Source organism: Rhinopithecus bieti, unplaced genomic scaffold, assembly GCF_001698545.2.
Source record: "Rhinopithecus bieti isolate Rb0 unplaced genomic scaffold, ASM169854v2 scaffold_758, whole genome shotgun sequence".
Taxonomy (NCBI): Eukaryota; Metazoa; Chordata; class Mammalia; order Primates; family Cercopithecidae; genus Rhinopithecus; species Rhinopithecus bieti.
Genome location: NW_016803215.1, coordinates 98,751 through 113,387, shown reverse-complemented (window position 1 = coordinate 113,387; position 14,637 = coordinate 98,751). Strand labels below are relative to the sequence as shown.

At 49.6% G+C, this 14,637-nt stretch overlaps 1 protein-coding gene across 1 annotated transcript in view; it reads left to right on the top strand.

The window, feature by feature from the left end:
* Nucleotides 1-14,637, top strand: part of FHAD1 (forkhead associated phosphopeptide binding domain 1) — a 158,393-nt gene that overhangs the window by 110,706 nt on the left and 33,050 nt on the right. Inside the window, 5 exon segments of the mRNA XM_017869555.1 lie at nt 407-514; nt 4,266-4,373; nt 9,499-9,672; nt 11,810-12,035; nt 13,938-14,022. Of these exon segments, the coding sequence (XP_017725044.1) occupies nt 407-514; nt 4,266-4,373; nt 9,499-9,672; nt 11,810-12,035; nt 13,938-14,022 (701 nt within the window).

The window sequence follows — 14,637 nt, the reverse complement described above, 5'->3', positions numbered from 1 at the left end:
AAATTCCATTATTGACGAGACTCTTCTTTTGATCAGAGAGGCTGCCTGGCCCCATGACAGGAAGCTGCCCCCGCTGCTCCCTGGTTCCCTGTCGAGAGCTCTTTATTCAGGCTCCGTGCTTTCCTCTGCGCAGGCTTCAGATGCTGGCCTCACCTCTGACAAAGGGTGTGGCTCTGGGCCCTCTCTGACTTCCTGCTCCTCGGTGTCCTCATCTGTAAAATGGGCCACTCTCAGCACTTCTCTGACAGAGTTGCTGTGAGACTGAAGGGCTGGCCAGGGGCCCAGGCGTATCTAATAGCTGCCCCAACACTTTGGCTGTTATTGTTACTATGATTATTATGATCATTACTAGCAATTTCCCCCCTAAATGTGCAGGCCACCAAGTGCACTGGTCGTTGATTTGCAGGTTTTGGAGAGCAGCATAGCCCATGAAAAAAGAAAAGCAAAGGAAGCCTTGGAGTCAGAAAAGAGAAAAGTTCAGGATCTGGAGAACCACTTAACCCAACAGAAGGAGGTATGAGCAGCAGCAGGAAAGAACCCTCTGGAAGGAGCTACTGGGAGATCCCTGGGAGAGTCTGGTGGGAAATCGGGCAGATATCACAGTCACGCCTCTCTTTGAAGTGGCCAAGATCTGCCATTTACTGGCCATGTGACCTCTGGCAGATCGCCACCTCCCCATCCCTCAGTTTCCTCATCTGTGAAATGGGAATGCTAACAGTCCCTGCCTCATCAGATTAGATGCTCTCAGGTGTAAAGTACATAGGACTGCACCCTACATCCTAGAGGGCCCTTGCGAAGTTTTTTTTGCTCTCTGGTTCAGCTACCTAGGAAAGAGGGATCCTCCCCAGGAGAGAACCCTGGGTTTCAGCCTGGGTCAGCGGCTTAGCGAGCGTCATCCTCACAGCAGAGAGGCATGTATGCCACACCCGGCATGGCCACGGGAGAAAGCTCCTGGCCTGGCCTGCTGGTGTCATGGACTCTGGAGCAGGCCTTCCCTGGCCTGGCTGAGGAGTAAAGGACACAAAGAGCACAAAAAGAGATGGCACAAGTGGGTGCATAGTAAGCACACATGGTTGTCACATCAGATAAGCCGCAGGAATCAGTGCCTTCTGGAATGGACAAGTAGATGGGCACCCCAGGACAGAATGACACCAGGGAGGAAAGGAGGGGTCAGAGCTGGAGACATCCACGTCCACCCACCCCAGTGCAACCAACCTAGGGACCTGGCCCACCAGACACACCTGCCCAGGGCAGCGTGAGAGGTAGGCCCTCAGGTCAGCCCGGACACCCAGGTCACATCCTGGAAGTAAGAGCCAGGGGGCCAGGAGGAGGTCACTCAGGGACCCACATGGCATCTCCATGAGCTGGGCTTTGGGGACAGAGGTGGCACAGACACACACCTGCCGGCCCCCACAGAACTTCCAGAAACAGAGCTGATGGCTCAGTGAATGGTTTGATCCTGTTTCATTCATTTGCCCATATATACTCATTTATCCACCTGCTGATTTTGGTTTCATTCATCCACCCACGGGGTACCAGACCCGGTTCTGGGTGCCGCGGATATCACAGTGAGCAAGACAGACCAGGGCCAGGCTGCCCAGAGCTTCCATCCTAGCGCAGGGAAACAGACAGCCTGCAGAAGCAGGGGCAGCTCCAGGGCCACAAAGCCAAAGCCGAGAAGCAGGTTGGAGAGTGCCCGAGGGCAGGACCGCTCAGGAAGTGACATTCCAGTGAGAACTGGAAGGGAAAAGGAGCCTGGGGGCAGAGAGGACCACTGGATAAAGTGGCACAGGTGTGAAGGTCAGGACCTGAACTTGCCAGGAGGTGGGCGGGGGGTTCGAGGCGGGGGGGGGGAGGGAGACTGGGTGAGGAATGAAACCAAAGCTGGCCTAAAATGGGAGGCACCAGGGCGCAGGGGAAGGAAATAGGTGGGAGAGGTGGCGAAGGAACTGCAGAGCTTGGTAGGCTAAAGGGTTCATTCTGGGCTCAAATCTCAGCTCTGCCCTAACAGGCTGTGTGACCCTGGGCATGCCCCTTGCCCTCTCCGTGCCCTTATCTGCCATGTGGGTGTGGTGGCAGAACCGCCCTAGAGGTGTAATATGCAGAGTCAGTATATTCATGGCTTGGGATGCACCTGCCCTGGTGAGGTCAGAGTCCAGGTGGGGTGGGCAGTTGAGTGGGCACAGCAGGGTGGGGGCTGCATAGCCTGAAGCGAAGCCCTTGGCAGCGGGACAATGCCAAGCCCATGAGGGAAGTGAGGTCAGAGTCCAGGTAGGCAGAGGGAGCACAGACATGCTAAGGGGTGGGACCCAAACCATGGTAACAGCTACCCCCAGAGCCTCCCTTATACATATGGGCCAGGGATGGGGTCCCGAAGCTCAGGCTACAACCAGGCAGTGTCTTGGGCTCTGTGCCAGCCTGGGTATGAACATATAAACTCATCTTGCCAGGTGCAGTGGCTCACGCCTGTAATCCGAGTACTTTGGGAGGCCGAGACAGGCAGATCACTTGAGGTTAGGAGTTCAAGACCAGCCCGGCCAACATGGTGAAACCCCGTCTCTACTAAAAATACAAAAATTAGCCGGGCCTGGTGGTGCACGCCTGTAGTCCCAGCTGCTCGGGAGGCTGAGGCAGGAGAATCACTTGAACCTGGGAGGCGGAGGTTGAAGAGAGCCGAGATCATGCCACTGTATTCCAGCCTGGGTGTCAGAGTGAGAATCCGTCTCAAAAAAAAATTTAAATTTAAATTTAAAATTAAAAAAAGAAAAGAAAAGAAAAGTCTCCTGCCTCCAAGTGGACAGGGCTTGAATCAGGGCCCAGAGGCCGAGCGGTTAAGGCAAGGGCCCTGGCATCTAAGCCTGCACCACTGCTTCCTGATGAGGCCTTGGAACACTGCTTGTCTTTATACTGCCTCAGTTACAGCCTGCGTTTCCTTTCTTGTGAAACAGGGATAATCAGATAGATGCTCTCTGGAATTTGCAGATTGGATGCACTAATACGTTCTGTGCACTATTTTCATTTGCAACGCACCAAGCGGTACATAATAAGAGAAGGGAAAGAGCCCTCGCCACAGGGCATGCGGAAGGGTGTGGGTGGCCTTGTAGGACAGGCAGGACTTAGACCTGCAGGGCAAGGGTTGAACCATCTTAAGTGAAGATTTGACAGTGAGAAAAAGCCAATTCTGCTCTGGGAGATGTGGTCGGGTGGGGGGGCCTGGGAGTTGGATATGCAGAGCCGGGTGGGGTGGGTGGGTGCCACGCATGTGATGTTAACACCGGCAACATTGGGAACATCGTCTTTCCTTCAGTACCACACACATCTCGAGTCTCATACTGTCCCTTGAATTAGGATATTCCCATCTCCTATTACTGCATGCCCTGTAACAATTTTCGTTTGTTTTTCTTTTTGCCAATAATACCTGTGCATTAAAGAAAATTTAGAAGATATAGACCTGTGAAAAGAACAAAATAAAAGTTGCCATAATCCCAATTCCCCCCAAATAACCGTCACTTACATTTCAGTACATACTCCTCTGGTCTTTTGTTGTACATATACATGTATATTCAAAATCCTTTTCTTGTGAACTTTATGTTGGTGGGGGCGGGGGTGGTGCATAACTGCAAGAGTTTCAACAGCTGCAGATAGAGTTTTTCAAGCCCTCCCTAGCTGTTTACCTCCCAGGGCATGTACAGGTGAGTCTGGGCCTCTGATTCCCTCCCCGTCACCAGGTATATGGTGTTTGTGTTCTTAGCTACAAACTGACCTAGACAAGAATTTTGGAAACCCACGCCTTTGTAGACTGGAAGTGGCTGCCTCGGTCCTCCTTTGGAGCCATTGACATGGGTCTACAGAGACAGAAGGCACCTCCCCAGCACTGTCTCTCCTGCCCCACCTCCCAAAGAGCCAGGTACTTCCAACAAAGGCCAGCATCGGTGCCAGCACATGCCAGTTTATTCAGTGACTCAGCGCCAAATACCAGGACCCAACCACTCACCAGCATGTCACTTCCTGAACACCTGCCCTGAAATCTTGAATGATGACTCACCCACTCCTTTACACACATGACTAAGATATGGCTCCCGGGTTCTCACCATGCTGGGCATGCTACGGTTCTCACCTCTGTCCCCAGTGGGTGCTTTGTTCCTTGAGATCTTTCTCTCCAACCCTGACTTGGTGGCTTCCACAGTGACTCGTCCTGATTTCCCTTTTCGGGGTCATTTCCCTTTGAGGGCACAGGCCCTCAAACGACTTTCATTGACTTCCAGATCTCAGAGAGCAGCATTGCCTACGAGAAACGCAAAGCAACGGAGGCCATGGAGAAGGAAAAGAAAAAGGTGCAAGACCTGGAGAATCGCTTAACCAAGCAGAAAGAGGTATGAGCCGCAGGGAGGGAGAGACAAGAGGGGCCCAGCACGGCGAAGGGCAGTGCTCTAGAGCCAGGCTCTGGGTTCAGATCCTACCTCTCCCCATGCCTGGCTGTGGAACTTCAGACAAGTACCCTACCATCTCTGTGCCTTAGTTTCCCCACTTATGAAATACACCTAATACACACAGATCAATCTCCTTGAGTTGTTGTGAGACATGACTGCTGTTATACCCACAGAACACATGGAGAGGCACTCAGCATTCCACGTATATGTGTCAGCTGCCCGTGTTAGCATGGCAAACTCATGACTGGGAAGTGGAGGATCCGAAGCCCGGACTGTCTGACTCCCCAACCCTAAATGTTCACCCCTCCCTCTCTGCTGCACTTCAGCTTTGGGCTCAGGTGCCTAGCTTAAGAGAGGAGATGTTGGCCGGGCGCAGGGCCTCATACATGTAATCCCAGCATTTTGGGAGGCCAATCACCTGAGGTCAAGAGTTCGAGACCAGCCTGGCCAACATGGTAAAACCCCCATCTCTACTAAAAATGCAAAAATTAGCTGGGTGTGGTAGCACGCACCTGTAATCCCAGCTACTGAGGAGGCTGAGGCAGGAGAATCGCTCGAACCCGGGAGGTGGAGGTTGCAGTGAGCTGAGATTGCGCCATTACACTCCAGCCTGGGTGACAGAGCAAGACTCCCTCTCAAAAAAAAAAAAAAAAAAAAAAAGAAAAGAGAGAGGAGATGTAAGGGTATGGACACCTGGGTTTCTGAACAGGCCGATATCAGTTTTCCCAGCAGAGCTTGTCATCATAATTATCATCACCTTCATAGTCAAAATGCGTTTACTGTTATACTGAGAATTGTAAACATAGTAGGAATAGAAGTGGATTTCGCACCTGACCCTGTCTTGGGTACCTCATAAGCAGTAGGGCATAATTCACTTCTCCTGGGTCCCAGCAGTACAAAACACATACACATACAATTACCAATATGTCAAAGTCAAAGCCCAGTTGACAAACATGCAACCTGGCAATAATGGGTTAAATTTAAATATAGGTGACTATGACTTCAAAGGATTTTCGGGACCAGCTAGGACTAAAAAGGTCTCTATTCACATCAACCTTGGATCATTTTCTTCAAAGAAAGGTTTGCAAACATTAGCATGCATTTGAATCTCTGGGGAATTTATTTTTAAATGCCTGTTTCTTGGACCCCACCCCAAGAAGTTCTGACCCCCTGGGTGGAGGACAGACTCGGGAAGCTGCATGTTTCATAAGCAGCCCAAGTGGTGCTGATGCACTTTAAACAAGGCTGCTCTAGGGAGGCTAGTCAGGAAGGCACATCTGGATTGCACGTCAGCCCTGGACACCAGTCTTCAAGGAGGGACCTGGAGTAACTGGCATGTGTCCAGAGAAGGCAGACGAGAGTTGGGTGAAGTGATGCAGGACTTGGCAGCCCAGGGCTGTCACGGTCACAGAGGACCCCTGCAGGGAGGCACATGCTGTAGGCTGTGGGAGAGCCCAAGAAAGGCAGCCTCTTCCCAAGCAGCTGTGTCCCCCAAATGATGTACCATGGATCCTCCATGAAATACACTATGGGTAGGCAAAAAGGCGAGGTTAAAGTTTTAAAAGTAGGTAAGTCGGGATGTAAAAGGGATCCGGAATGAGACTAATGGAAAAAAAAAAAAAGTGTATCATGAAATCAATGAATGAGTCACAATTTTTACTCTAGCAGTTACAGTGCAAGGGAAAGCCCAGCTGGTTGTACAATTTGCTAGACAAAAGTGGACCAACTGCTTGTGGAAATATGACCATTCTTGGTACTAGACCAGCGAGAATCTCTCCTAAGGGTCATTACGTAGAGGATTCTGCAACAAGCAACCTTCTCAACAATATCCTTAGAACAGTAACATCAGAAGGTAGGGTCTTCGCCAGGCACAGTGGCTCACGCCTGTAATCCCAGTACTTTGGGAGGCCAAGGTGGGTGGATCACCTGAGATCAGGAGTTCAAGCCCAGCCTGACCAACATAGTGAAATCCCATCTCTACTGAAAATACAAAAATTAGCCAGGCATGGTGGCGCATGCCTGTAATCCTAGCTACTGAGGCTGAGGCAGGAGAATCACTTGAACGTGGGAGGTTGCAATGAGCCAAGATCATGCCATTGCACTCCAGCCTGGGCAATAGAGTGAGACTCCTTCTCAAAAAGAAAAAAAAAGTGAGGTCTTATGGCAGCCCTCAAAGTAGACAGGTGATATTACCCTAGATAAGCAAGAACAGGACCCAGCCCAGGGATTCACCATTTACCAGGAAAATCCGAGGAAATACAAGTAGAGTCAGGCAGAGAGTTGTGTGTTTGCACATTATTTTATTTGTACACTCAGAAGAGCAATCAAAGATTGATTTCGTCTATATAGGCAAAATAGAAAAGGGAGAGAGGAGAAAAGAAAGGAATGTCCAATGCATGGGACCAGTGGACTTTGTTCTCCTATGCTTGGGACAAGCTGCTGAGTAGCCGGCAGGGAGCAAAGATGGCAGGCCGCGTGATCTGCTCATAAGCAGGGCAGCTTCACAGTTCTTCAAAGAAACAATTTCAGTGTGTTGTGGATTATTTGGGACACCTGGGGTGTGTCGCTGAGCTGTACGTGGCAAGCTACTCCGTGGGATGCCTGCCAGTGTCCCCAGTGAGCACCTCCGTAGGCCAGGTCCACATGAGGTCCTCCGTGGAATATCCCAACAGTAACAGCAAGGTTAAGACCCTGAAAAAGAATCAGACGGAGTTAAGCGGAGGTACACAGAGGATGCAGCAACTCCGAGGCGAGGCTTGCAGGAATAACAAGATGAAAATGGTATAGGGATTTAATATTTTCAAAAAAAAGTGTTTTCTTTCCTGATTATAAAAAAACAAAAACAAAAACAAAAAACAAAACAAAACAAAAAAACACCTGTCATTCTAGAAAACTTGAAAAAAAAAAAAAACACAGAAAATCACTCCGAAGAAAATAATAACTAACAGAGAGTCCACTGAGCACAGCTGCCACTGTCGACATTTTGATGTGATTCCTTCCAGATCGCCTTTGTGTTGAACCTCAGCATCGACATTGATAAATACTGACTTATGACCAAGTTAGTGATTTACACTGTGACACTGTGCACAATGCTTTGGATGCTATTTTTGATATTTAACATATGATGTGTCAACCTTAAATAATGAGATTCTCTAAGCATAGAGTTTATTCGAGCTCAAAGCTTGAGGACGGCAACCCAGAAAACAGACTTCAAAAGAATGAGTCAGCGTTCCAAAGCAGGGAGGTGAAAATTTCACTTTGATAGGCAGTTAACAGGATCACAACGTCTTCCACACGAGGTCAGCACATGTGATTATAGCCCTTTGGTTGGGCACAGCTTGCTACATTCCTGGGAAAATTGCTTTAATATTCCAGGATGAGGGGTGATCATCTGAAGGAATCTTATCTCTGGCGCTGCCAGGGCTTTCCCACTCGTTTACAGAAAAGAACAGAAGTTGCAGGTGCGTGCTATGTGACCCAGGCCCCACAGCCACATTCCTCTAGAGTCTCAAAATCATGTAAGGTTTCAACCGCTTTAAGTTAGAATGATTTTGGCCATTCACAGTGACTCACGCCTGTAATCCCAGCACTTTGGGAGGTCAAGGTGGGAAGATCACCTGAGGTCAGGAGTTCAAGACCAGCCTGGCCAACAGGGCAAAACCCCATCTCTGCTAAAAATACAAAAATCAGCCGGGCATGGTGGTGGGTGCCTGTAATCCTGGCTACTAGGGAGGTTGAGGCAGAAGAATCAGTTGAACCCGGGTGGCAGAGGTTGCAGTGAGCCAAGATCCCCACTGCACTATAGCCTGGGCAATAGAACGAGACTCCGTCTCAGAGAAAAAAAAAAAGTTTGAATGATTTCATTTTGCATAGAATGTCTCAGTGTCATTAAACAATCTTCCGTGACCTGGGTTTGCACTGTGCTGGATGGATCCCGATTTATTTTCTTCTCCCCGGGTTGGTTTCTCACTCTTTACTAGTGCAGCAGATGCCCAGCTAACCCACCCTGTGCATCAGTCTTTACGTCCTTAGGAAAAACTCCCTAAAGTGGAATTGCTGAGTCATAGGACTTGCACATTTTCAGGCTCATAATACACATTCCTGAATGAGTGTCTAGAAAAGTCACAGCAGTTTGCACCTCCACCAACAGAGTTGAAGAATGCCTAGTACTTCGAATATATTTTAAATTTGATTAAATAATGTTCATAAGATGCCCAGCACAGTGCCACTCAAGAAGCCCACACTTCACATTATTGCAGGAGGGACTCAAAGAGAATAGAATGTTGACTATGAAAGATCGAAAGAATCTTTCATGCAGTGGTGGGTGCAGTGGCTCATGCCTGTAATCCCAGCACTTTGGGAGGCTGAGGCAGGTGGATCACGAGGTCAAGAGATCGAGACCAGCCTGGCCAATATGGTGAAACCCCATCTCTACTGAAAATACAGAAATTAGCTGGGTGTGGTGGTGTGTGCCTGTCCCAGCTACTTGGGAGGCTGAAGCAGGTGAATCGCTTGAACCCGGGAGGTGGAGGTTGCAGTGAGCTGAGATAGCACCATTGCACTCCAGCCCAGGTGACAATGTGAGACTCCATCTCAAAAAAAAAAAAAAGAATGGGTTTCAAGATGAGGTATAAGAGATGCCCAGGACAGGGCCGCTGGAGCCCTGGAGGAAAGGGAGGTGTCCTGGAAGCAGGTGTTGCAATGAAGGAGAGAAGGGACTCAGCACATTCATCTTGGAGAACAGATTTAGAGACGGACATGACAGCCGTCCTCAAATATTTAAAGGGCTGTCTCATAAAAGAGAAATAAAATGTACTCAACGAGCTCCAGGTGACAGAACTGAGCTCAGAGACCAGAAATCACAAGGAGACAGATCTCCACTGAATATGAAGACAAGTTCTATAATAATTGGAACCTTCCAGAGAAGGCATAGACTTTGTACTTTAAAAGAATCGACAGAATAATTAGAGAATAGACTTTGCCCCCTCCCTGAAGGTTGGGGAGAAGGGGACTGGGTAAATATGTATTCCTGAATGTCTGTTATTTTGCTATTTGTTTTTTTGTCTAGGAATTAGAATTAAAAGAGCAAAAAGAGGATGTTTTAAATAATAAATTAAGTGACGCACTAGCCATGGTTGAAGAGACTCAGAAAACAAAGGCAACGGAAAGTCTAAAAGCAGAGAGCCTCGCCTTGAAATTAAATGAAACATTAGCTGAACTGGAAACTACCAAGACAAAAATGGTAAGTTGGTGCCTTCCAGGAACAGGAGAATTTTTCTCTCAATAGAAGATTACAGTGCCGTGAGAATGCGTGGCTTAGACCAGGGCTTCTCGGCCTCAGCACTGCTGATGTTCTGGGTCAAGTAGCTCTTTCCTGTTAGGGGCTGTCCTGAGCATCTTAGGATATTTAGCACCACCCCTGTTCTCTACCCACCGGATGCCAGGAGCCCGCTTCCCACAGTCATGATCACCAAAAATGTCTTCAGACATTGCCAAGTGTCCCTTAATGGCCCCCTAGTGAGAAGCGTTGGTTTAGAATGAAAGGTACACAGAGCTAGGATGCCCCGTCTGCAGGGTATTCTGAGATGTTGTAATGCAGGTTCCTCACAGGATCAGAATGCCTGGAGAGCCTCAGGACCGAGTGATGAGTGATGATTCCACAGGCTTTAAGACAATACATTAAAGTGTAGGCTCGGTATTCGAGGCCCTCCAAAATCAGGGCTCGATGTGCATTCAGTCTGTCATCCACACGCTCAACCGACAGGTTTCTGAGCAAGGAAGTCATGAAGGTGAATCTCCCGGAAGAGAACAAAGTAAATTTCACGAGGGTGTGGCGTTGGAGAGAACAGCTCTGCGTGTGGCACGTGGTGGACCAGAATCATAAGGACCTGACCTTGGCGGGAGCTAGGGGAGGTGTGGGAGGGAGGGAGTCGCTGGAGAGAGTTACGATGGCGGGACTTGATAACTGCTGGCAGGACGTGAGCGCCAAGGAGAGCACAGTGCCAAAGGAGACTGCACACTTCAGGCCGGGGTGCTTGGGGACCTGATGGTGTTAGGACGACATAGGGATGGGAGTATGGAGATCTGGGGTCATGGTGGGGGTGTTCTCTTGGAGCAGCCCTCTTTTGGAGAAGAGGAGACAAGAGGAGGAAGGTGAGGATAGGGCATCAAAGTTCAAAAGCCCCCCAGCTTTGGGTACACAATAGTTTTGGGAGAGAAAGCAAGACAAGAGCCTAATCTGGAAGGCAGCCTCCTAGGCAGGGTCCTTGGAAGAGCAGGCATGTGTGAGTGTGTCGGGCAAAGAATGTACCTGTCATGGGGAAATCAGAGGTGGAGGCCCAGCACGTCACCTGGGAATAGGGAGCAGGACAGGGTGAGTTTGGAGTAGCAGGCGGGCATTGAGGAGGAGGTGCTGGGATGCAGACATCAAGGGGAGCCTCAGGAGGGAGTGTCTGGATGTGGGAAAGCAGCAGATTTGCCATTTGGGGGTCATTAATTTTTTGTTTTTAAGAAATACAAATTGTAGCTGAGCACAGTGGCTCGCACCTATAATTTCAGCACTTTCGCGGTCAAGGTGGGTGGATCATCTGAGGTCAGGAGTTTGAGACCAGCCTGGCCAAATGGTGAAACCTCGTCTCCACTAAACAAAATATGAAAATTAGCTGAGTGTGGTGGTGCATGCCTGTAGTCCCAGCTACTTGGGAGGCTGAGGCAGGAGAACACCCTGAACCCAGGAGACAGAGGATGCAGTGAGCCAAGATCATGCTACTGCACTCTAACCTGGGTAACAGAGCAAGACTCTGTCTCGAAAGAGAAAGAGAAAGAAGAAAGAGAGAGAGAGAGAAAAGAAAGAAAGAAAGGGAAGGAAGGAAGGAAGGAAGGAAGGAAGGAAGGAAGGAAGGAAGGAAGGAAAGAAAGGAGAAAGAAAGGCAAATTCATTTGCTTTTTCTTATGAAATTGTTCATTCATTAATTCCACAAATATCTATCAAACATCAAATGCTGTGGGCATAGCAGTAAGTAAAAAAGGACACATTTCTGCTGTTATGAATTTTACATTCTAGAGGGCATGAGAAAGAAACGATTAAAGGCTTCAGGGACAATGAAACAGACGCTGGAACGGGAAGTGTCTGGGGTTGCTCCTGATAGGTGGTCAGGGAGGGCCTCTCAGAGGAGATGACGCTGGAGCTGAGCCCTGAGAGTCAAGAAGGAGTTGGCCATGCAAGGAGCTATGGAAGAAGTGTACAGGGCAGAGGGAACGGCACGTGCTAAGGCCCTGGGGTGGGGCCCAGTTTAGCAACTGTGTGTGCCCAGGGGGTATATTATGGTTGCTGTCATACCCAGCTCCCAAGACCACACTGAGTGACGCTCTGTTCCCAGATCTTGATGGAAGAGCGGCTAATCCTGCAGCAGAAGACGGTAAAGGCCGTCCAGGATGAGCAGGAATCACAGAGACACGGGTTTGAAGAAGAGATCATGGAATATAAGGAGCAAATCAAACAGCACTCCCAGACAATTGTGAGCCTCGAAGAGAAACTCCAGAAAGTCACTCAGCACCATAAAAAAATAGAAGGCGAGATTGCAACATTGAAGGACAACGACCCAGGTAAGTCCGAAGGGGGACCAAGGAAATCTTAGTGTTTGGGGTAGGTTCCGATTGTCCGCTGGATCCCAACAGGCTGATGGTTAAGAAAAAGGCCGTGCCTTATTCAAAAGCTCATTCATTCTCTGAGGCCCCCTTTTGTTCTTGTTACACAACGATGTCAGAAGCCCTCCAAGGCCCAGGTTCAGCAGAAGTCATGGCAATGAGTTGGGACATCCTTTGTGCCGACCCAGTGAGCCGACGAGACACACAGGCTACCAGGGCTGTCAGAGCTGTCAGGGCAGCACGAAGTGGAATCATCTTTTCCACATGAAAACATCTCGTGTGGGGGCCTTTCAAAGGCTTCTCTCTGCCATTGGCCTTTTGCATCTTCACTAATGCACTCATTACCAGCCAGGATTTGTCCCTTAAAAAATAAACCCAAAAGAAGCTGAAAAAAGAACTCAGACTTGTGAGCACTTACTTGCCCCAAACGGCCAAGGTAAGGTATTATTGTAAAGTTGTTAAGCTCTTGGAGAAAGTTCGGGAAGTAGAGGACTCAGGCCAGGGTATCCCAGCCTCAGCTCTGTTGACATTTGGGGCAGGATCATTTTTTCATGGATGGGACTGAACTGGGCACTATTGGGTGTTAGCAGCCTCCCTGTCCACCCACCAGCTGCCAGTGGCACCCCTACCCCAGCTGTGACAACCAAAAATGTCTCCAGACATTGCCCAATGTCCCCTAGAGGCAAACTCACTCCTGGTTAGGAAACACGGCTCTAGTTCCCAGCAAGTCAGCAAACCATCAGGACTTCCCTCATTCATTCACTCATTCAGCTCTCTCGGTGGAGCTTCTGTTATGTTCCGATCTCATGTAGGCACTCGGGATCCAGTGATGGACAAGCCAGTTTTTGTCCCCGTGGTAACAAAAGTATTACCCTGACAGGTGATCCAGGATGAATAGGGCACCATGACAAGGACAAAGAGTGGGGTTCAGTTTCCCAACCCAGAGTCCAGGTCAGAGGAAGCGTGTTTGAGATTGAGCTGGGGGCTGGGTTCAGTGGCTCATGCCTGTAATCCCAGCACTTTGAGAGGCCAAGGCTGGCAGATCATGAGGCCAAGAGATTGAGACCATCCTGGCCAACATGGTGAAACCCCGTCTCTACTACAAATACAAAAATTAGCCAGGCATGGTGGCGTGCGCTTGTAGTCCAGCTACTCGGGCTGCTGAGACAGGAGAATTGCTTGAACCCGGGAGGCGGAGGTTGCAGTGAGCCGAGATCGCACCACTGCACTCCAGCCTAGCAACAAAGCCAGACTGTCTCAAAAACAAAAAAAGAGATTGAACTGGGACCTGAAGGGTGACGTCCAGGTCGGAAGGAGGGTGTTTGAGATTGAGCTGGGACCTAAAGGGTGACTGCATCTTTGTCACCCCCGTACTTAGACCAGTGTACACTCCACAAATGTTTGTTGAAGGAATAAACAAGTGAGTGAACACGTGACTGAGTAGTGAGACAGGATGCCAGAGGCGGTGCACTGAGGTGTAAATGGGAGGTGAGGAGAGGAAGGTGCTAAACACAGATTCTTCCAAGAGAGACAGGCAGGCGGTGGGACCAGGGGCTGAGGCTGCACTGCTCACCAACTTAGCCAAGTGGGTCGCCGGTAGCTTCCATCACTCCGGTGCCCCTTTCCCTGTCTATAAGTGGACTTGATGGCCCCTGCCTTGTAGAGTAGCTGGGACAATCGCATGGCCACACACTTTGGGAGAGCCCCCAGCCTGTGACACGGCACACATGTGGGTCTCACAAGGTGGAGAGGGCTGCAGGTGGAGGCAGGGTTTGTAAGTTGTGAAAGACACAGGTGTGCTTGTAAGCAAAGGGGAAGGACAGCCTCCTCTCACAACAATCACATGTCCCTCTGATACAGCCCAAAAGGAGGAAAGGCCGCAAGACCCTCTGGTGGCTCCCACGACGGACAGCAGTGCCAAAGACATGGCGTACGAACACCTGATGTGAGTACCCGCGGGTGCGTGAGCGCCAGGCATTCTCACCAGCGCCACCTGGGTGGGGGCAAACAGGCAACCCGCCCCTACCTGGGCCACACTGTCAGAAGCCATACAAGGAGCTGGGTCTGCTGCCTTCCCAGTGCTGCTTTCACTTCCCCATTCCTTCAGCAAGGCAGGGCAGTGTCATGGAAAGATTTAGGTGGATCTACATTCAGATCCCTCAGCCTGTTTTCTGCTGTTTATAACAGAATACCCGAAACTGGGTGATTTATAAAGAAAAGAGATTCATTTCTTACAGTTTTGGAGCCTGAGAAGTCCCAGGTTGAGGGGCTGCATCTGGTGAGGGCCTTCTTGCTGTTGGGGACTCTGCAGAGTCTGGTGCAGGGTATCACATGTCCGGGGGCTGAATGTGCTAACTCAGGTCTCCCTGCCTCTGCTTCTTTTTATAAATCCACAGTTTCACTGCCATGATCCACTAACCCAGTAGCCCACAAATCCATTAATCCATAATTGTACCTTCATGACCCAATCACTTTATAAAGGCCCCACCTCTCAATACTGCCACATTGGGGGTTAAGTTTCAACTTGAGATTTGGAGGAGACGAACATTCAAAACACAGC